Source organism: Streptopelia decaocto (genome assembly GCF_964273445.1).
Source record: "Streptopelia decaocto genome assembly, chromosome: 6".
Classification (NCBI taxonomy): Eukaryota; Metazoa; Chordata; class Aves; order Columbiformes; family Columbidae; genus Streptopelia; species Streptopelia decaocto.
Window position 1 is genome coordinate 60823907 of NC_138660.1, and position 21802 is coordinate 60845708.

A 21802-nucleotide genomic window follows, 5' to 3' on the forward strand; every position below is an offset into this window, starting at 1 on the left:
TAGGAGTGAAAAAATCTAAAAAAAATTATAAATAGGATGGATGCTTAATGACAACTGTAAATTTGTCTGTAAAGAAGGCAATATTTCTAAAGATCCACAGTCAGAGATGCAAATGAGACTTAGCTGGTCTGTGTGCAGACAGTTCTCAGAAGTCATTGTCATGACAGGTTTTTAAATAATAAGGAATTTAAAAATTCAAACTACATATGCAAAGGAAGGAGAAGACAGAAGATTACTGAAGTTTGGAAATTAATTTCTAAGTCAACAATAGCATTATCACAACTTGCAAAGGAGATTATGAAAGCCTTCTGAACATTTTTTGCTGCAATGGAATTAGCCCATGATAAATCCATGAAACTATTATAAATATAATAAAAGTATCTAAACCGTGGGTAAATGACACTTAAATTTGTGGACTGCATAAATCACACATAGCTACACAAAGTTACATGCTTTCTATGGCATGAAAAATTATGAGATTGCACATTAAACACCAAAAGAAGGAAGAGTTCTTCAGATCAACATTTAAAGTGCTGTAAAAGAGGTCTTAAGACCTCTTCAAATTGATTGCACACAACTGTGAATTCTATTAGTACATAATCAGCTTTATGAACTTCACTGTATCATTCATCTTAAATTTTGTCAGACTTAACACAATAAGAAAAGTTTCTCCAGAAAGATGCAGTACCTGCAAACAGCCTCTCTTAGCATGAAATTAAAGTCAGGCTCCCGTGAATAGGTTCTCCTGGGGACACTCCTCTTGTGCACGTTCCGGGACATTGCCAGTTCCTTTTTCTGACTTGGACAAATGACTTCTCTCCAAAGGCTACTCTGGAACTGCGCTGCTTTTTAAAAAAGCATTAATGTGGCCCCACGCTGTGCAGTCAGAGATTCTTCTGCATGTAGCCTTCATTACTCAGACATTTCAAATCTGTTCCATAGCACACAGGACATCAAAACTAATCATTCTGTCTGGTCCTCTGTTTCAAAGTCTGCAGAGCTACTGCTTCCACTCACTACTAGGGAAAACAGGCTTTTTCTTCACCACATGTTTGCTAGTGTCTGACATACATCATGAAGAAGAATGAATCTCCCACTAATCCACATCCTAATAGCCAGACTTTCTTAAACCCCACACAGGAAAGCCAGGCATGTGACAAGAAGCTCTATTCCTGCCCCCACCTTTTATTTAATATTCTTGCTCCTCAACTTCTTTTTCATATCCTTTTGTTCTCTTTGTAAAAATATATCAGAGTGAATTAATGACATTTATAATCAACCACTGTGTTCATAAATTACAGAGATATGATCTGCCAGCACTCTGTTTATCAGAAAGCCAGATATCTCTGTTGTAGTTTTTAATACAATAAACCTTTTAAATCAGCTTTAACAGAACTCAATCAGAATGTGCTTACAGTAAGTAATATTCTATACTGGACTTGCAACTTGTTTCCTCAAACACCATCATCTATACCACATCAAATTTTGAAACCCAAAATTATACAGTGGATTTTTTTACTTCCAAAGATTGTCGTCTTAAGCCGATTTGGAAGCCTATGGACTTAAGAGCACCAGGTAACTGGAGCTTTCAGCTTCTCAGTTAGCAAGAAGATGACTGAAAACTTCATTACTGGACAGGCATCTTTGGAAATGTGTATCAGGTAGTTTTCAATTTAGGGTCTCCCTCTTCCCTCTTTATTAAAAAAAAAATAAAAGGTCTTGTATTAACAGTACTGGTGGTTAGACCACACAGCTTAGGAATTCAGATAGGAAAACAGTTTCCTGACAATGAAAATTCTATTTAAAATTCTTGACAAGAAGCATTTTGGTATTTGCTTCCTCACTAAGCACAAGTTATGTGATTTACCATTCTCGGTTCTGGAAAGGGAGACAAGACACAGAAAGCACCTTCCCTTGTCCTGCTCAGTTCCCTGAGCACTGGCTGCTCTGGGTCCTTACAAAAGTGAGTTCGTTGGCTGGGTCTGAGCAAGGCCGGACATCTTCCATGGTATAATCACTGTCTCTGCCTATAGATCCCATTTCATAACATCACTGTGTGATTTTGACTAATCAAAATCAAGTGGACTGTGCTCTTTGTTTCTAATTCATTAACAACACAATTCCAAGCAGCATACTTAGTTATGTATGTAAAGGACTCGCTTCAGAGGTCCACAAGGCAGATTTTTTTTTTGAGCATGCACATACTTTGAAAAACATCAGGTCTGATGTCCTTCCACTGAGTATGCGGTTAGAAACAACAGGTCAGCTGGCACTTGAACCACTCATATGACTCCTATTAAATGTAATCTACCTGTGAAAGACCTGACATTTGGTTGGAGTCCATTTGTGTCTTTTATTTGCACACGTGATGTTTTTTCACCAGGTAGATGGATCAGCTTTGCAGTTACCAAGTTTTTCTTTCAGTACTTAAATATTTTCCGTTCTGTTTCTTAATGCCCTGTGTAATTTGACAGCAATATTAGTTAGTAAATGGTTCAGAATTTCTCTGCTTGCTTACCTGTTAAACATCATTATATTCATTTAGCAGCCAACAGAGAAAACGCATCCTAAGAGATTTTGAATAATTTTCATAATTTTTTTTTAAAGCCAACTAATTTAGATACAGAAAAACAAAGATGTAACGATGTTTACACAACTGTTTCTTCAGGTCAGAAACAGAAAATTTCAAGCTAAGCACAAACTGAATTATTATAAAGAGATCATACTGTTTATTAGATTGTGTAGGCTTCTATAACAAAAGACAATATCACTCTTTACAAGTCTTGTCTATTTCCATGGACCGGGAAGGCACTGTTACTACCATGACATAATCCTTCTTGCATTTTTAAAACTAATTTATTTTTCAAATGTAGGTTTTAAATTTCTGAAAGTGTGATTATTTCTCCTTTAAGGCACAGCTCATCTTCCTAACATAATTTGCTAGATGTTATTTCTGCAAGAGACGCACACTCTTCATCAAAACCATTGCTGCAGCTCAAATAACCAAGCTAACTTTAAATGAGCTGGCTCAGATCCTGATCAACAGCACCGCATCAGGACCTCAGGGCAGACAGGAGAATATTCATCTGGAGAGCGGGCAGGCTTAGAGAGCACATGGATAAACACACTATTTCTGGGGCTGTGTTACTCACTGAATGCCGGCTCAGATACTTGCACGTTAGCTACCATGACAATTTGGCCTTATCTCTAAACGTTTTGGTGGAAGAAGGAGTGCTACTCACCTTTTTAATTTCTCTCTGTAGCTCTACAGGTTATTAGTTAACTGTAAAACCAACACTTGTCTTGGAAAATCATAAAAGAGCAGGTAAATCAAGAATAGAATGCCTAAAATGTGCTCTTAGCGTTCTACCTTGAGCAGTAGCAAGTACACACGCACACAGAGCAGCATATGCATTTAGAGGTTCTAATGAAAAGTGTTCATACAAAACTTTAAGAAATAAAAGACAGAGAATATGCTCATCTTTTTTATTTAATGCCAATGCATTCACGTAATTGACAGCAATATCATTCACAGAAAAATCAGCAATGTTTCAGTTTTGTCTATATAGCAGAAATGAATAAAATCAGCAAAAGAACTGGCTAGCACTTTTTTAAACGAATTAATCTCAATAGTGCAGGCATAAATTTATGTTAGAATTAAGTAAGAATACATGGAGACTAAACAATATGCTTAAAATGAAATATGTTCTCATCTACCGTATTTGCAGGATCACAAAAAGCACCAACCCACTTCAATTTAAGCATGATAGAATGAAATCACATCCCCAAAAGAATTAGTTAAACAGTCCTAATCCTTCATCTTCTAAATCCAGCCCTGCCTCTCAGCCTTCACGTTTCTTAATCTGAAGAGTAAAGAGGACCATCATCTCCTCTGAACTCCACAATGATTAACCCTTCAAAATGAGAATGTGAGGCACAGACTGAAGATTCAAAGTGATTAAGATCCCACATCTAACCTAAACAGTATTTTAACTAGAAATGTGCCTCACAAATACAGCAAATGTAGAGCAAATACCAGTCTCCTGGATGCAAGAATTACATTACTGGCCATTCAAAACTCAGCTGGGTGTTTTAAGTGAAAGAGAATCCAGATAACGAGAGACTGGGGGAAGAGCAGGTAAGAAGAGAACACGGACAGGAAAGGCTTCAGGAGAGCAGCAAGAGAAGGCACAGAACAGGTCAGGAAGAGAGATGTGGGAACACCAAGGGTGCTGGGAACTCCACCTGTGCTTCCACTGCCTGTCAGGGCACTGCGAAAGCAAGCCCAGGCTTTTACTCTCAAACAAGTCACTTATAGACACCTATAGGCACCTTACTGAGTGTCAGCTCTATTTCCTGGCAATATACTCCTTCCATCAATAGTAAGCAACTAAGTTCAACATGAGGAAACTAGGAAGATGGCAGGAAGAGACACACAATACCTGTGAAACTGGTAAGATCCATCTGAAATGCATGTTCAGAACACCTATATTCAAGAAAAATTAACTTATATTGCAAAAGACACAACAAAGAGGCTAAAAAAAAGGGCAAGTTTAATCTGGTAAAGCAAAGGTTTAGTGGGGACAGGATTAGTGAATATGTATTTATAAAATGAACCTGACATAAGAACAAATATGCATAAACTGAGCAGTAGTGTATGTACCACAAGGAAGAGCAGTTCAGTACAGAACAGGTATGCAAAAGCAACAGTTGTGCAGAACACCCATTCTGCAGTGGTTGTGAGCAGGTTATGGAAGGATTCCAAGTCACGATTGCTTCTGACAAGGTGGGGGATGAAGCCTCTTGGCCTCGTTTTAGACCCAAAAATTTATGGGCAATAAATACCTGTCAAATAAGTAGAGCAAGTCAAAGAGTGAGCTAAGTTACCTGATTATAGTATGAATTACAAATTATGCTCCACCACATTATTGTTGTTTTATATTTATAATAGAGTAATATCCACAATAAAATGCCAGATTTTTTTAAAATAAAGACTCCGTGTCTTTTAGATTTAAAACATTATTAGTTACTCAATAACCTTCATAAAATGGAGGGGAAGGTTCTGAAGAAGCTAGACAAAATAATAAAGCAGAGAGTTTTTCTCAGACCATAGTATTTAATTTCATTAGAACTCCATCACTGCCAATACTGCCCCTGCAGCATGTGCCAACCTAATGATAAAAGGTTATTTCACATTTTATATACTCCAGATGGCAATGATTCAGAAGGAATCTCACTCCTTAGTTCAGCAGGATTAGGAAACCTCTTACAACAACCTCAATTGACATTTCTCATCCTGCCAGCACTACAATGGATCATGATGCATGTGTTTCACATTGCAGTTGCCAGTATAATTGTCCTATTACAAACACACTGATTGAGAACATACACAGAACACTGCCATAAACACTAAATATGTCACAAAATATGCAACAGAGGGCTCACGATGAAATGCAGGCAAGTCTGGAATGGGAAAATATTGCTTGTTATTTTGCAATGCGATAAATTTCAGCAATTCAGCACACAACTACAAGAGTTGAATGAAACCCAGAACATTTTTACAACAAGAACACTCACTGAAGTATAAAACTACTGAAACCAGTGACCCATTATTCATCCTTGTATACACTAAAATTGTCTTCAAAGATACAGAAGCAGATCCTAGTGAACTCCATGAAACTCAAATATTTTTTACAAAATTTGTTTCCCTCATTCTTTAACAGGCTCTACAGTAAATTCACACCAACATCACATACTCTCCCACTATTCACTACTGCATAGTCTTAGACATAATGAGTTTTTTTCTCTGAAGGATTGAGACTAATATGTAAAAACTGCATTTCATAGTAATTTGCCTTTTAAGGAAGACATTGACAGTTGGATTGGTTTTGGTCTGTTTGGTTTTCTCTTCAATTTAAGAATACAAGCATTTACATGTACTTGAGAAGATTAAGAAATACTTTGTCTTGAACAGAATTCATATTCCAAGATACATTTCCATTCAACAAGCCAACAGGAGAGTTCTCCACTATAGACCGCTTTTAACATAGATCCATTTTTATATAATTTTAACTATAATTTTAGAGACAGTTGACTCCCTGGCTTTGTAATCTACGGATTCCTTTGCTTTTCAGAAAGTAGTACAGGTGGTCAGAATCTTCCAGCTTCTTACTGATTTCTACAGTAAAAAGGAATGTGTACTAAGGCTTATTGTTATTTGCTTATCATCTACACAATATTAGTTTTCTTATAGGTAGTAGATACAAGCTGGAAGGAATCTGCCAACAGAACACAAATGGAACACAGCGGTAAAACCGTAGTCAACTCAGTGCCTCTAAAAAGGCTTCAGGATGAAGGATGAAACCTATAGCTAAAGACAGAAAAAGGTTACCTACTGATCAGGTGGGACAGTGTATCAACCCACGCCACATTCATTCAGTTAATGGACTCTGCAGCTTGGAAACACCGATAAGGGCACTACAACTTAATGATCTAATCTGTATTCCTAGAGAATGAAAACTTAGTCCAAAAGACACAGTTTACTTGGATTTCCAGTGGATGGAAAGATGTGCTTTCTCTGCTGTGTATTGGCAGGAAAAAGTGCACAACTAAATCCCACAAGTACAGAAGAACAAAAAGGAGGATTAAAAACACTTGCAGAAAAAGGTATGTCAAGTTCTAAAATGCAGCATGACTTGCTGTGCCAAAACAAGAGACTACAGAGATCTCTGTTCCCTTGCAGCATTCAGCCTCGTCGTCTTGCACCTCCTCCGAACCACTTTTCTCGTGACAAACGCCACACTTCCTCGCACGCCACCTCTTCCTTCCTCTCTAGAATGGTGCTGAAAACCAGGAAGAGTAAAATCCCTTTTCTTGAAGAAAACAATTGAACTGGGATTCTTCAGCTACCATGAAACAGAATAATGCAAAAGAAAAATTTTCTCCCAGGCACATGTAAACTAAGGCCATTATCAACAACCAAAATTACTCAGTGTTCTCTGTGACGTGACTTGTTCTGAACAGATTTGCAGTTTCCCTGCACCCTTTTGCAGCAAATCCTTATCTATCTGACTCTCACAAGAGGAGCTCATTGTTTCATGCAAAACAATATTTTATTGACATCCTACAGACAATGTTTTCATAATAACCTATCTACAGCTATTATATTGCATGCTTGGAGATAACAGATGATTTCTGAAATATGTATTTAATTAATGCTATTTAATACACAATTTGGCTGAAGGTAGTAGTGCCCATTTTGTAAAATTTGAAATTATAAGGCAGGCACTACACATGGAATTAAAACTATGTTGCACTGAAACAATCATTCAAATCAGCTGACATTTTTTTACAGTATCTGCAAACTGAAGCACACATTATGACCAAAGATAATCACATTAAGATTTTTGGCAATGCTTTAGAATAAAAGCTATCAGCAATAGAAGACAGTAATTGCTATTAAATTGTACCAGAATCCCTATGGAGTTAGAGATTGTAACCATATTAGTCATATAAGTTCAGTATGATTAATGACACCGCAAAAAATATCAAGATTTTAAGCAATAAACCCCTCATAGGCAAATCCCAGGGTAATTACTTAGGTCCACTCCTGCCATGAGCCAGACATATTCAGCTCTCCTTGTTGCATTTTTAGTGCAGTCAGTGAGCACCCTGCAGGACCTGGGGAGGATTGGCCCACACATTTTCCTTATTTATTTGAACAGTTTGAATCACATCAGGCAGTTTAAAACTGTAGCATTTGTCCTTCAATGCTTTCTCCATCCTTAGAAGGGAGATGCCTGTTCCTTTCCAGGGCACACTCCCGCTGGTAGGTCTAGATCCAAACTCACTGAGAATCCTAAGCCTTTCCTTTAAACAGGAGTGAAGATAAACCTCACAGCTGTCCTTACTAATTCTGATGCACTAAATCCAGGCTTCTTTTCTTTTTTAAATCCCATTTTTCTTCTAAGCAAGTTCCATTACATATATCAAGAAAATGCACAAGCAACATCCATGCAGCAAACTTCTTATGCCTTCAGGGCATAATTCCCTGAGGATGTACAAACAAAATGTAGTATCAGAGTAAGGGATGAATAATTAGAAGAACTAGGTCTACAAGCCTTCACAAGAAAAGCAAATCCCATTGTATTCATGTTTATAATATACTATAAGGAGCAAAAAACAGTTTGCACCTAATATAATACCTTTTCAACTTTAAATATACTCACTGCGACTTTTAATAATTAAATTTGAAAGGTGCACATAAAGGAAAACACACACCCAAAGTAGTTTGAAAAAAGAAAAATATTAAAACTGAATTTAAGTTGCCCTGTCAAATTCTGAGGACTGACAAACAAGTGAAGTGCTGCATGGCCTGTGAAATTAGAACAATACTGTGGAATAATTACAAGTTCTAAGTTAAAATTAAAATTACCGTAATAATTCTGCTGTGACACAATCCAATCTGTGCAGACTACAAATTGCTACTAGGTTGAAAAAAATATATTACCACCTCAAGTCAGGCAGATAAATTATTCTATTTCCATTAGTTAGTGTAGGTACTTAAGGGGTTACGCAGAGCAGGATGACGAACTGTTTATATTTACAAATGATGTATTGGTCACATTCAGAGACGAGCTCTTTACTTGCACACCAGCAGTAGAAAGGCAGCTATGTAAACTTTGAGTAAAGATATTATTCTACAACAATTTCTCAGTGATGAGAGCAAAAGTCCCATTCTATGGGGCCAACCTTTGGACACAACAGGCGATGTCATGTCGGGGGCATCTTAGTGCATATTTTCTTATACTGTTGCCCATACCATTTCCTTTATAAAGAAAACCCTTTTCTCCTCCCTGCCTCATACACACATGAAAACCAGAAAACCTTGCTTTGAAATCTAGACAAGACAAAGGATCCCCCTATTATTCTGCTCAGAGAGATAACATTCAGGATTTCAGGTTCTTATCCCCTGGACCACAAATCTGTTATCTGGACTATTTAAGGCACCACTCCTGAAAGCCCTCGTTTCCTTCTGCCCTTAATGAGAGCAGAAGGCACACCAGTATCTTAAAAGGCTGGACACTTTTCTGGATTGGATTTTATCTGCTTGTAGTTAGAATGGAAGTGTAGACTCCTTGTTTCAGTTTGTTGTAAAATAGTGAAGGTAAAACTTAGACTCAGCCAACCAATGATCCTTTGAAGATTTCAATCATGCTCATAAAAGAGCAAGTATCAGTATCAAGATCATTTGGTTTTATGTCAGCTTTTTAATCATAATATTCCCTCATGGTTTAATTTGCTCTGTACCTACCACCATCAATCTGAATACACATCACTGCCCACTAATGATACACTTAAGAGTTTATAACACAAGTTTTATAGTACAAGAAAATTATTAATACAAGCCACCTCAAGCATCTAACAGAAAAACAACCACAAGAATCGTGATCATAAACTCACATTTCTCTCTGACCCATTAGTAAAGAGAAACAGTCTATAATCTGCAAATCGCATTTCACATATGGCTTTTAAGTACAGGTTTACAATTATATGACAAAAGGAACCACAAGATGGGATTAATAAATTAAAATCATGGAATCAGAGGATCAGTCTTAACTGACATAATACATATTGATTTTTGAAATGCGTGCCTTTTTGACTCTGCAAGAGAACCACTCACGTTCAATACATTAAGTCTCAAAGCGTTGGCAGCACACATACGCCTGGCACGAGCAACCGTAAGACCACGAGTTGAGAAAGGGATGTGCAATGGAGGTTTCAAAACTATCCTGTCATTTCCATTTCACATCCTCTCCCTTCCCAGGAAGGGGTAATTAATAAAAGGTACCAGTGTACAACACTACAGGGAAACAAAAGACATTAAACAGAGACTGAGTCATTGTGTTGATATAGAAAACAACTCCAGTAGGCAATCCTGCAGCTCAAACATGATTGATGATTCTAAAAAGACAGCCTTTAAATTTACCACTGTCATCCATGACAGATCCTAAGGTAACATGTGTTCTTTGACAGCTTTCTTCTTGCCCATTATTCTTACCTAGTTTAACTTCTCTAATCATTTTGCTGGGACTACATTTCCATTTACACACGTCTGAATTATTGGATTAAAAAATGGAAATGACAATGCTCTTTCAAAGGTGACTCTCTGTAGCATACTCTACTATAGGATTCCAGATCTTTACCACCACATTGTCCTTCTCTCACAGCTATTGCCTCCTTTTCCTTTTTAATATTTTGTCATACAGATATTATTAAATGAATATAATCTTTTAAAAAGAGAAAGGTACACATACAATCTCAAATAGAGAATTTTTCCATATTCAGGTTCAGAGGGATGAATCTGGCTTTTACATGAATAAACTCTTGAAGACTTCTACCCCACCAAAATTAAAAAAGAAAACTCTCTCTTATTTGTTTTGGTAGGAAACATGGCAGAAAGAATTATTGATATTTTTTAAAGCACTTATTTCTATGAAAGGCCTTCTTTTTTGAAACGGAATTTTCAGATTATATGGAACCAATACCAGTTTTCAAGGTATGTCAATAGTTAAGTCCATTAATGAGGGGAGAAATAATACACAGAATTGACAAAATCATGTGGCAAAGGCAATCTTCCATTTTAGTATTTTTAAAGCATACATGAACTTTCAACACATACAAAAGTTATTTACAGTTTTATGACTGCAATCTAGACAGACGCCTGTCACCTTTAAATATATTGCCTATTAGCATCTTTCCTGCAAAACACTGCAAAATTATTCTAATACATTTGGATGGAAGGAGGTCCTAATGGGTCAAGTAGGAGATTAACCTCACACTGCAGGACACAGGAATATCACAGCTTTTTCCATCATTAAAAAGTTTTCCCAAAGCAGATCATCTGTAACAGCCACTAAGGATGTAGCATCTGATTCTGGCCATGTTCTAATTTCAAAAGCACTTGCAGAGAACCACTACAGAGCACTGTTAACCACAGCAGTTCTTCTCAGAGTACATAAATTTAATAAAAAAACCTCTTCATGGTAGAGTTTCTCAGAAGCTACTTATTAGAGCACAAGCAACTGAACTGAGCACAGAGACTGAAATTGTTTAGTCTTTTTCATGAAGACTATTGTGGAACCATATCTAAATTGTACTAGCAACAAATCAGTCTAATCTTCTGTGCACAATTTCTTAGTTACATATAAGTAAACAGCACTCCTTTGGGACTTCAATCATTTTTCAACCGCCTACACACATAATTGTCAGTGGTTGGTTGACTAGTCGTTGTCTGTGAGTATGATCAAGAAATCCTGGCTGAACCTACTATCTTAATTCTTGTAACTGCTTACCTTTCACATTTTATCTTGCAATTCCAGATCTGTATTGGTAGATGTACACTATTGTTTTCCTTTATAGAAGACTAAAACAGAACAGCTGCTAAGCATTCCTGCTTTCTCACCTATTTATAAGCCATTCTATCCTCCTATCTTCCACATGGTTTTCTGTTTAAAATTACTTGTCATCCTTTCATAATCTTTGTAAAAATGCCTTAGTTGTATATAAATATTTATATATAATGCCTCCAAATAAAAAAGTGACCTAAGTATGAAGGAGTTTGGTCTTTCACATTGGGGGGTAATAATGCATGGGGGGGGATTTAGGCAAACTATGAAGAAAAAGAGATCATGATCTTCCAGTGTAATCAGAGCAGGTTCATTCCTGAAAAATGGCTCAAAATTAAGAATATAATGTTAAAAGAAAGCATTTAAAAATATGTTCTTTCAGACCACAGTTAATCAATATCAAATGGCTTAAGGGAAAAAATAAACTAAATGAAAACAAATTATTTTCTGCTCATCTTTGCAGTTCTTTTTCTGGCAGATCTGCTGATCTTTCTGCTGGTCCTTGGAATTAAGGTTTGTATCATGTTTAACAAAGGAAATTTTTCATTAAACATGTCAAGGAATGTGTCAGTTTGGAATAGTCTCTTCACCTTTTATGGCACCAAGGAGTTGCAGAATAGTGCATGACACATCACTGGCTTTCCTAATTTCCTGTGTTTGAAAGAAACCAACTATGGCAATTTCCACAGGAGAGAAACAGTCAGTACTTTAACTTTGCATGTTCAAATGCAATTTTAAAAACAGATCTATAAAAACACCAAATCAGCAATAAGTAACATAAGTCCTCCTAAAAAACACAGATCTTACCATACATAACCGCACAGCTCTTAGGCAGCAACGTTACTCAGTAATAGAACTCAGCTCCTATATCAGCACTGCCCTTTCATAAATCTAAACATGTTTTACAATGAAGAATTATCTGTAGCTAGAAATACCTGCAAAATATGCCTATTATTATGCACAAAGCCACAAACTTCAACAGGTACAGGATATCACAGTACACAAATATCAAACACAAACCTCAATTTCTTTAAACGGCAGCAGCAAGGGAGTCAGCAATTCCACCAAAATGAGGTTTTCACGTCCTCTGACATAAAAGGGTCTGTAAACTTCAAAACTACATCTGCACAGGAATCCCTGCTCTCACTCTCAAGCACAATATTATTTGGTACATGCTTCCAGGAGCCTCATTCAATGTCGGTGGAGATCTCTCACTTTGGGAATGAAACAGCACATAAAAAGAAAGATGACTGATACATACCACACACTACCCAACAAGGGCAGATTCCGCTTGGGCAGGACCGCTCCCATGGTACAGGAGTGCAGAAAATATTCAAGCCATCTTTCTGTTACAAAAATTAACGCATGGAGCGGATTATATGTTGTGTGTGGACCTGTACAGGGGTGTCCGTAACCCACTGTTAAATTGTGGTGAATATGTTGATATATTGTTTTTATGTTAGGCTCTGTCTTGAATGTTTTAAAAGACAGGGTAAACCAAAGGATTACACTGCAACACAGTACTACGTTGGTGCTAATCTATTACATTATGCAAAGAAAAAGAAAAACACTATATCCTATTAAACTGTAGTGCTAGCTTGAACAGAGGAAGGAAGCAGAGTATCACTTCATGCTCTGATAAATCAGTAAAAGGCAAGAGATGCTACCTTACAGAAGTGCAAGTATGATACATACTGTCAGCATATAAATAAATACAAACCCAACTCAGGATTTCCTGAGCACACGGATAGCCATGCTTTTGTCTGCAGCAGATAAAAATTACCTGTTTCCCTGGAACCCTTGAACAAAAAGCTTTCAGCAACCAAGAGCTGCCATGGAACACCACCACATGATTTACTAGTGCATCAGGGTACTGAAATAGGGCTGGTTCTTAATGTAGCTTCAATGCTTGAAGAGTCCACAGAAGATTGGGAACTGCATGTACCTTCTATGCGCATCTTTAATAATGCCCGAAGCAAAGCAATCCGCTGCTCTCCAAAAATGTTATGTAAGTCAATATACGTCATGCCCTATAGTCTGCTCTTAACCTCTAGTCCTTGTATGACTTCTGTGGTTTGGGTTTGTACTGGTTCTTCAGCCCTCTGCAGTCACTCTGACCTCATTGCTTTTGCTCTTTGTCAACTTCTGTAGGAAATACATATTTCAGCCTGATGGTTTCTAACATCAGAATGAGAACAGTAGTTAAGAAAACTGAGATAACTTATTCCTTGAAGATATTTCTCGTGTATGTACGTATATTCAAAACCACTGTACTTCTACAATGAAGAGTAGAAAAAATGAAGTATGGTATGAAAATTCACAAAATTCCTTTTTTTTTTTTTCTTTTGGTTGGTCAAACAACAGCATGTTTAGTACAAACTAGCCTGTGAATTCAGTGAGATCAAACTCCAGAGACAAGTTGGGGCAACCTCCTCTTTGGGCTTACGTTCACAAGTTTAGTAAAGTTTAGTAAAGCCTTTCCTTTATTTTCTGCTAGATGAAAACTATTCACACAAAACTCCTTGATCTTACTTAAAATAGTGCTTGACACTTCTGAGCAAGGATTAGATGTGAAATACCTAAGTTTCATACATGCACATAAGTAAAAATACTGATATACTCACCCTATCAATGCTAATCTAAAAGAAACTTCATCTTTTTACTCTGTCAGTTCTAATAAAAGTACAAGATCGATACCCTAAGCATGAGGTCAAAGCCCTGGTAAAACAGTATTCACACCACATCCTGAGGCCCAGCAAGTCCAGCCAAGAGCTCCGCAGTCCCCCAGTGAAAGCACTCCGGCCCAGCAGCTCCAGAACTGGTGCCTGTGAAGCAGACACCAGTCCCACCTCCCTTACAGCACACACGAGAGAGGCCCCCCCCAGCATCCCTGCTGGGAGGGACCCCACGCTGCAATGTGGGAAAAATGTGAGGAGGAAGGAGCAGCAGAGATGAAGTGTTTTGAACTGATTGCAGCAGCTTCCCCACAACCCTGCCGCCCACCATGCTGCTCAGGGAGGAGGTAGAGGAGTTGGGAACAAAGGAATGAAGTTGAGCCTGGGAAGAAGGGAGGGGTGGGAGAAGCTGTGATTAGTTCTGTCTTTGTTTCTCACTATCCTACACTATTTTTAATTGGCAGCAGACATGGGGCACTTTCAGGTCAGCAAGTTGTGTTTTATACTTATTCACTAGTTTTCTTTGTAATATTTAACACAGCCACACTGCATCCAGGTTCGGAGCCCTCAGCACAGGAAAGACATGGACCTGTTGGAGAGGGGCCAGAGGAGGCCACACAAGTTATCAGAGAGCTGGAACAGCTCTGCTATGAGGACAGGCTGAGAGCTGGGGTTGTTCCGCCTGGAGAAGAGAGGGCTCTGGGGGAACCTTATTGTGGCCTTTCTGTACTTAAAAAGGGCCTACAAGAAAGATGGGGACAGGCTTTTTAGCAGGGCCTGTTGTGATAGGACAAGGGGTGACTGTTTTAAACTAAAGGACGGGAGATTCAGGCTAGATATAAGAAATTATTTACTATCAGGGCGGTGAAACACTGGAACATTGCCCAGAGAGGTGATAGAAACCCCATCCCTGGACACAGTCAAAGCCAGGCTGGACAGGGCTCTGAGCAACCTGATCTAGGTGAAGATGTCCCTGCTCATGGCAGAGGGGTGGATCTACATGAGCTTTGAAAGTCCATTCCAACCCAAACTATTATATGATTCTGTGATTCTATGACCTAATAAAATCAGGCAGTATCTAGAAATATAGGGCAGAATGACAAGGTCAGCCTTTGGTATAAATTCTATCTTTGTGACATCTACCTCCCCCACTAACCCTATATACAGACCACTCAAGTAGCATAATAAGAGATTACTGCAGAACTACACAAAGGAGATGAGGAAAACTGTAGAGAGCTCCTCTGTAATCTTCTTCTGAACTAAGGAGTGAATTCCCACACAGTACTTCACTCATCCCTGTTATGACAAAAATCAAAGGAATACCATCAATGGCTGCCAGAAGAGCATTTTAATCTCCCCAGAAACTAGATTAAAATGTTATTAATGGTTTTAATTGGCATTTAATGGGCATTAGATAAACTGGCTAACCACAGGGGCTACCAAGGCATCCTACTGGTTTACACTTTTCAGACACGGTCTCTGTTGCATATGGATTAACAGTCATGGCAGTGAGGCCACTAAAGTGCAAGCAGGTGGTGACCGTGAGATCAAGCAGATGTGATAGTGTTAGAAATTAAGATGTGATAATGCAACATCAACATGCTTATGCAATGTAACAAATCTCTTTATCACAGCTACTAGGAAAACAGTTGTCAATTCCATTCACCTGCCGACAAGTCAGAATGGAGCAAGAGGAATTAACAATAACTGGAGAAAGCCAAGTAGGATGTGCTTAAACCAACGGGTACACAGCCCTTTTATGTGAAGTGTTATCAGGTTTGTAGTAGTGATTTTTCCCCTTGTCAAAAGTGACAGGCTCAACCCTACGGTCAATATTAATGCGAGGAGAACGATGAAATACAATCAAATGACAATTGCACTCATCCTATTTGCAGGACCCTGGCAGATCAAACAAGGACCATTTCCTACTTGTCCAATAACTTCCATTCTTAAAAGCCTGAGGCAGTGTCCCAGTCATAGACATTGATATCTATAAACAGCATCACCTTCACGGAAAGAATTCTGAAATTTACCCAAAGGCGGATTTTAAGATTTGGTACTAGCCTCTTCAATTACTGTTTACACATACACTTTACAATAGCATGTTTTATTGACCTTGCGTCATTTCGGACAAAATAGTAATCAAAATATCTTAAATAAAGCTACCTCTTATACTGGTTTAACAGTTAATCCCAGTTTGAAGTCACATGTACTGTATGCACTCAACAGACAACAATTTCTATTGCTTACTGATGTACAGTAGAGAAATGTAATCAATTTATATTGCGTATATTAGTGTGCTTTTTAGAGTGATACTATAAATCACACCTACTGCTTCAGGCAGGGTTGTTGCATTACTGTTCCTACTGTTGTAGGAAGATGATCAAAGCAGGAAAAGCAGAGCTGAAACCAAGAACGAGGAGGTACACGAGACACAGTGTATTTTCTTCTCTAATGTCCAAGATACAAGAAGTTCAAGGAGGAACTAATGTTAAACTGTGAGCAATCTAAAGAAACCCAGAACCTGAACAAACAAAAAACAAACAAAAAACAAATAAAAAAGAATTAACTTAATTTCTTCCAGAGCTGAATAAAGAGGCAGCAGGTGTCTTTAACGTAAATTGGGACCCGCTGGTATATACATGGCAGTTGCCAACAATCCAAATGGGCAAGTCAGACTGCACGACAGTGTCTTGGAAGAAACTGGCCTGTCAGGTACTTACAGGGTCAGTCTTCATGCATTTGAGCAATATTCATCTACACACGGTCACGCCAAAAAGGGCCTTATAGAATGTAACAGAACAGCTGCAGCAAAGCAACAGATCTCAGTGGTTTTGAGGAAGAAAACATCAAGGATTTCACCTCAAGGTGAGATTATACTACAGTAATGCAAATATGACTGCATCCAACTGCAGTGTGAAATTCTAGATTTAGCATTAAATGGTTCTCCTGCAGGGCCTTCCCACATCTTAAATATATTCACCTCCAATAAAAATAGAAAACAAATTTAAAACTACATGGATACACCAGAGTACAATTCTGGAAGAGAAATTTGGTTTTAAAAGCTCTTTCTCCTTCTTTAGCAACTCTCACACATTTATCAAACTAACCACTGTGTCACTTAAAGGCTCTGGCAAATTTATACAGATGTTAAGAAAGAGAACTTCAATTTATTTCAGACTCCTAGCCCGGAATATTGCTTACTTGGTAAAAACAGAAATGTCAATCGATTAAAAAAAAATAACAATACAAAAAGAAAAGCTTGCCTTCTGAAGTCCTCCATCTCAAACTATATGCTTATATGTGAGATTAGAGTTTTCACACAATTTCAGGTAGGAATAGGTAGCTTTCCTCCCCTGATTACAAAGGTCAACTTACAGCTTTCTACCAACTATCACATTTCATTCTCTCAAAGATGAAGAGGAAATATTTTGAGATGCAAAGAAACATCCGCCAAATGATAGTTTAACTTATTGCACTGCAAGTATTATGTAGGAATGTCTATGTAAATCCACCCAGTTCAGGAATTATGCAGCTTTAAATTATTTATGCTATAATATATGTTCTTATTTCAGTCTATCTGCATCTGAAAGCCAGAACATTCGGACCCAAAGTATTACTCTCTAGCCATCTTCTTCCAAAGTACTTTCAATTTGCTTGATTTTAACATCTCCTCCCATCATCACCTGTCCTGTCCCATTTAATTGTTCTCAAATGGAGAAAAAACTCTGAAATCCTTCAACCAATACAGAATAAGCAGCACAAAATTATCCGTTTGCCAGTTTCACTATTTGCTCAAGAAGGGTAAGAAAAAATACGCCCATTTAGGGAGAAAGTGCATTCTCTTCATAGCATTTGGTCTACACTAAAATAAAACCACAGCCTGATGAAGCCAACAGCAGTTTTCATTGTTGGTAATAACAGGGTCAGACTCAGGTGCCATTAACGCAAAGTGATATATGAGTTTCCCTTCAAACAGTAGAGCTAACGTGCAGACAGCCTTACAAAGAACATAATACTGATTTAGACGGCGTTCACCTCTATCTACATCAGAGGTACAAGACTAAAGAGACAAACAACTTTAATCCAAACAACTTGCATCCCTCTGCTTCTAAACAGATCAGAGCAAGCTAGACTGCAAACAGAAATGGAGGAAAAAGAATGGATTAATTTGAAGATAGTGGACTTCGGGGATCCTAGCTAATAATACAGTTATTCTTTTCAGAAACACTGCAGAACTGAATCAGACTGCTACAGCTGCACAGAAATAATGAAGGATTATTCTGAAAAGACCTGAATATGCAGCAGTTAAATTTTTACCAAGTTACTGGTTGCATTAGTCTGGAGATTGGCTTCCCCTCACGCTTGCTTTTCTTAATCATGGCTGCGTCATCTTCAAAGTTTATTTCAAAGGTTTACAGTTATTGTAACAATAATACTGTTCTAAAATCAAGACCTCACAAAATTCTTCCATGAACAAAGATTAATACATAATAGAGCAAAATATTCTAAATGAGAATACCCATAGGGTGGATTTATTGTGTATATTACTCAGGGAGTCTCAACAGAATAGGTAAAAATTGAAACGAAAGATCATAGAATAAGAAGAACAACAACAAAACTAAAAAATAAGTATCCTTGGCATTTCTAGCGAAAGAATTTCAGACTTACTTGAACACTTCAATAGTTTTCTTATAATCTGAAGAACATTAATGGAAGCTTTCCAAAACCAAAATAGATCAGAAAAGATTATTGCAATTAACTGCTTTTGCAGCGTTACCTAGAAACCCGGTCTCAGATCAGAGGAGCAGCATGGCAGACACTGAGGGAAAAAACCCACAAAAATGCCCAACACAGAAAACCCTAAAAATCCCAACAAAAAGAAGCAAAGAAAACACCCACCCCCCAGCTTGTTTTCACCATATTAAACTGAACTTGAACTTTTCAATGATTCAAAGGCCCAAGGGAATGAGTTAATATTCAGTCTTGATGGAAAATACACAACATAAAATTCCATTGTCTCTTTTGATTTTGTTTTGATTGTTTTGTTTCTGTTCATGTGACAAAAACAATAAAAAATTCTATTTGATGCACAAGATCTCATCATGCATCACGAAAACAATAAGTAACTCAAATCCTTACTGTGATCGTATGAATGGTTTGTCTTAAATCCCAGTTCTAAGATGGTTCCCTTGTAACACTCCGTTCTGGTCCAGTCAATGCAGGAAGAGATGTGAAGCACGTCCAAGCAGGATGATTACCCAGCTGGGAAAAGGCATCACTTTTTTTTTTCCCCTTTATTCAGATTGATCAAACCCATTCTTCTTGGTTAACAGAAACAAATATTGACTTATCAATAATGTGCACTTGAGAAGATCTGTACTTGGAAAATCATTGGGAATTCTAAAAAAAAATGCAAGATCTCTATAAATGAAAATTTTCACAATTAAACAGAATGATGGTATAAGCCTTTCAAGTTTTACAGGATGCTAACAATCATTTAGCCAAAAGCCCATAATGTTTACAGAATTTCAGATGGAGAGCAGTTTTCCCTTCAATTCCATCCATTCAAGGTAGCAACAGGTTTGATCAATCTTTTTGCACCAAAGCTTATCCTTCCCGTATTTTGCACATAGTTTACTCATGCAACATACCTGGAAAACTGTTCTTGCAGCCCACGCATCTGAGCTCTGCTGCGCTCCGACTCCAGTGTCACCTCTCGTAATCTTTTTTCACTCTCAAGTCTTAAATGTCTTTCTTCCTCCAACTCATGTATCAGCTTCTCACGCTGAAAGACCATAAAAAGTTATTTATTCATTGTACACATAGAACATACTTTGGGCAAAAATTTAAAATTTAATTTGGGAAAAATCATCAAAATCAAAATAATTACCCTAACTATCCCATCATGTTTTTGTATAGCAATGTTACACAGAATAACAAACTAGAGATGGAAAGCCTTTCGGAATATGCCCATCACGCTGGGCTCCTCTTACTTGGCTCAGACTCACCAAGGTCAGCATGCTTAAAACCAAACACCCACTCTCTCATTCAAAGCTCTTTTTATTTACCTCCACTCAAAATAAGTGTAAAAAGCTGTATTTGAGATACGTGATCTGTCTGGCTTGAATGCAGACATGGAAAGCACGAAAAAAAGTCAAGAGGACAACTCATAACCCATCCCTTAATGTCTCAGTGTCATAAGCAGAGAAGGACCTGTCTCTGCACTGCTGCCTGTCTTGTTTTGGCTGAGAGGAAGATCCCTATCAGTAGGACAGAGTCTATTTGAATCTATTTACTGAAATTCTATGACAAAGAATATGTTTTCAAAAACTGAGTACAAATCACATATGAGAGAAATACAAATGTCATTAATTTTCCTAATAGTTCTCAAAGGCAAATAGCATACCATTGTTGCTAATTCTTACAACATAGGACAAAAAAATGCAATCTACAACATAACTGCACCACCTGGGTGAATCTACATACGTCATGGCTTAATTTTTTTTAACGTCAATTTGAGATATAAGAACATCATATAAAAGGGTATCTAATGATTTCAAAATTCTGTTTTAAAAGTAGCTAAATGCAATTTAGGATGAGCAGGGGAATTAATAGAAAAGTTATAAAAATGCTTTAAAAATTTAAAAGAATATGATACAGCCTTTTCCATGCGACCCTGTTACATGGAAATTATATTAAATGAATTTTTTCTTGTGCATTTAAATTAGATAACAAATCAATTAAAAATAAACCCAAGCACTTTACATTGTACTACATTATACTCTGTCACCAAAGGGGTTCCAATGTCAGTTGTCTTAAGAAAAGTGTAAGTCATTGTAAAGCTACAGTGCGTTGACCATCTATATGCTTTGAAAAAATCTCTGTGCCCATGATGCAGCACGATTTGTAGCCTGTCAGACAGTCTGACGTAGTTCCATTGCTGACCTAAATTTTCATGACCTACCTACAAAAAATTATCTGGAAATTATACATACCTTTGTTGTTTTCTAATGAAATTCCATCTTAGTGTTAAGCCATCAAATGGGGGAGACAGATTATTTTTACAAGTCTCACAGCTATAAATCTTACTGAATAATAATTTACAATAGCAGTAACCAAGGGACCAAAAATATGAACATTACCAAGTGGAAAAGAGATACTAAAGACAATGATAAATAAGCAGATGCCACAAAGGGAGGCTGCAAAGGATTAAATGCAGTATCTATAGGCTTGTGAAAAAATATGGGGAATTACTCAGAGAACAGAGGGCTTCTGTCTGGTTGGTCATATGTAACGTCTGGAAAAAGGAAAACTGCAAAACAAGAAAGACATTACTGGAAAATAAACACATTTTTCTAACTAAATTGTCTAATTACTGTCCTTACTGTTACATAACCATGTTCTGCCAGGTGGTGAGTAATAATCCTTAGTTTGTGCCAAGCGAAGAGCAGAGAGTGCTCAGCACCAGGCAGAAGATACACTGCAGCTGTACACAGAGTACGGCTCACGAAGGGTGACTCGGGCTAATGATATGGGAAAAATATTCCAAGCAGTTAGTATTTCTCTAGCTTAGATCCCATCAATGCCAGCTTCAAAAAAATGCACTGTTGCAGAGGCCCTTGCTGAATACTGTGAGCATCTTCTCTGATGGAAATATTTCCCTGCTGCTAAAGAGACATCTAGAGCTTTCAGAGAGGCAGAAGTGGCAAGGAAAAT

General features: G+C 37.6%; 1 protein-coding gene across 1 annotated transcript in view; it reads right to left on the minus strand.

Moving 5' to 3' along the window:
• The window catches only part of NCKAP5 (NCK associated protein 5), a gene marked incomplete at its 5' end in the record, with an annotated part of 361561 nt that overhangs the window by 171977 nt on the left and 167782 nt on the right, over window positions 1–21802 (minus strand). Inside the window, one exon of the mRNA XM_082054889.1 lies at window positions 19738–19871. Coding sequence (XP_081911015.1) covers window positions 19738–19871 — 134 coding nt within the window. The remainder of the gene's footprint in view (window positions 1–19737; window positions 19872–21802) is intronic.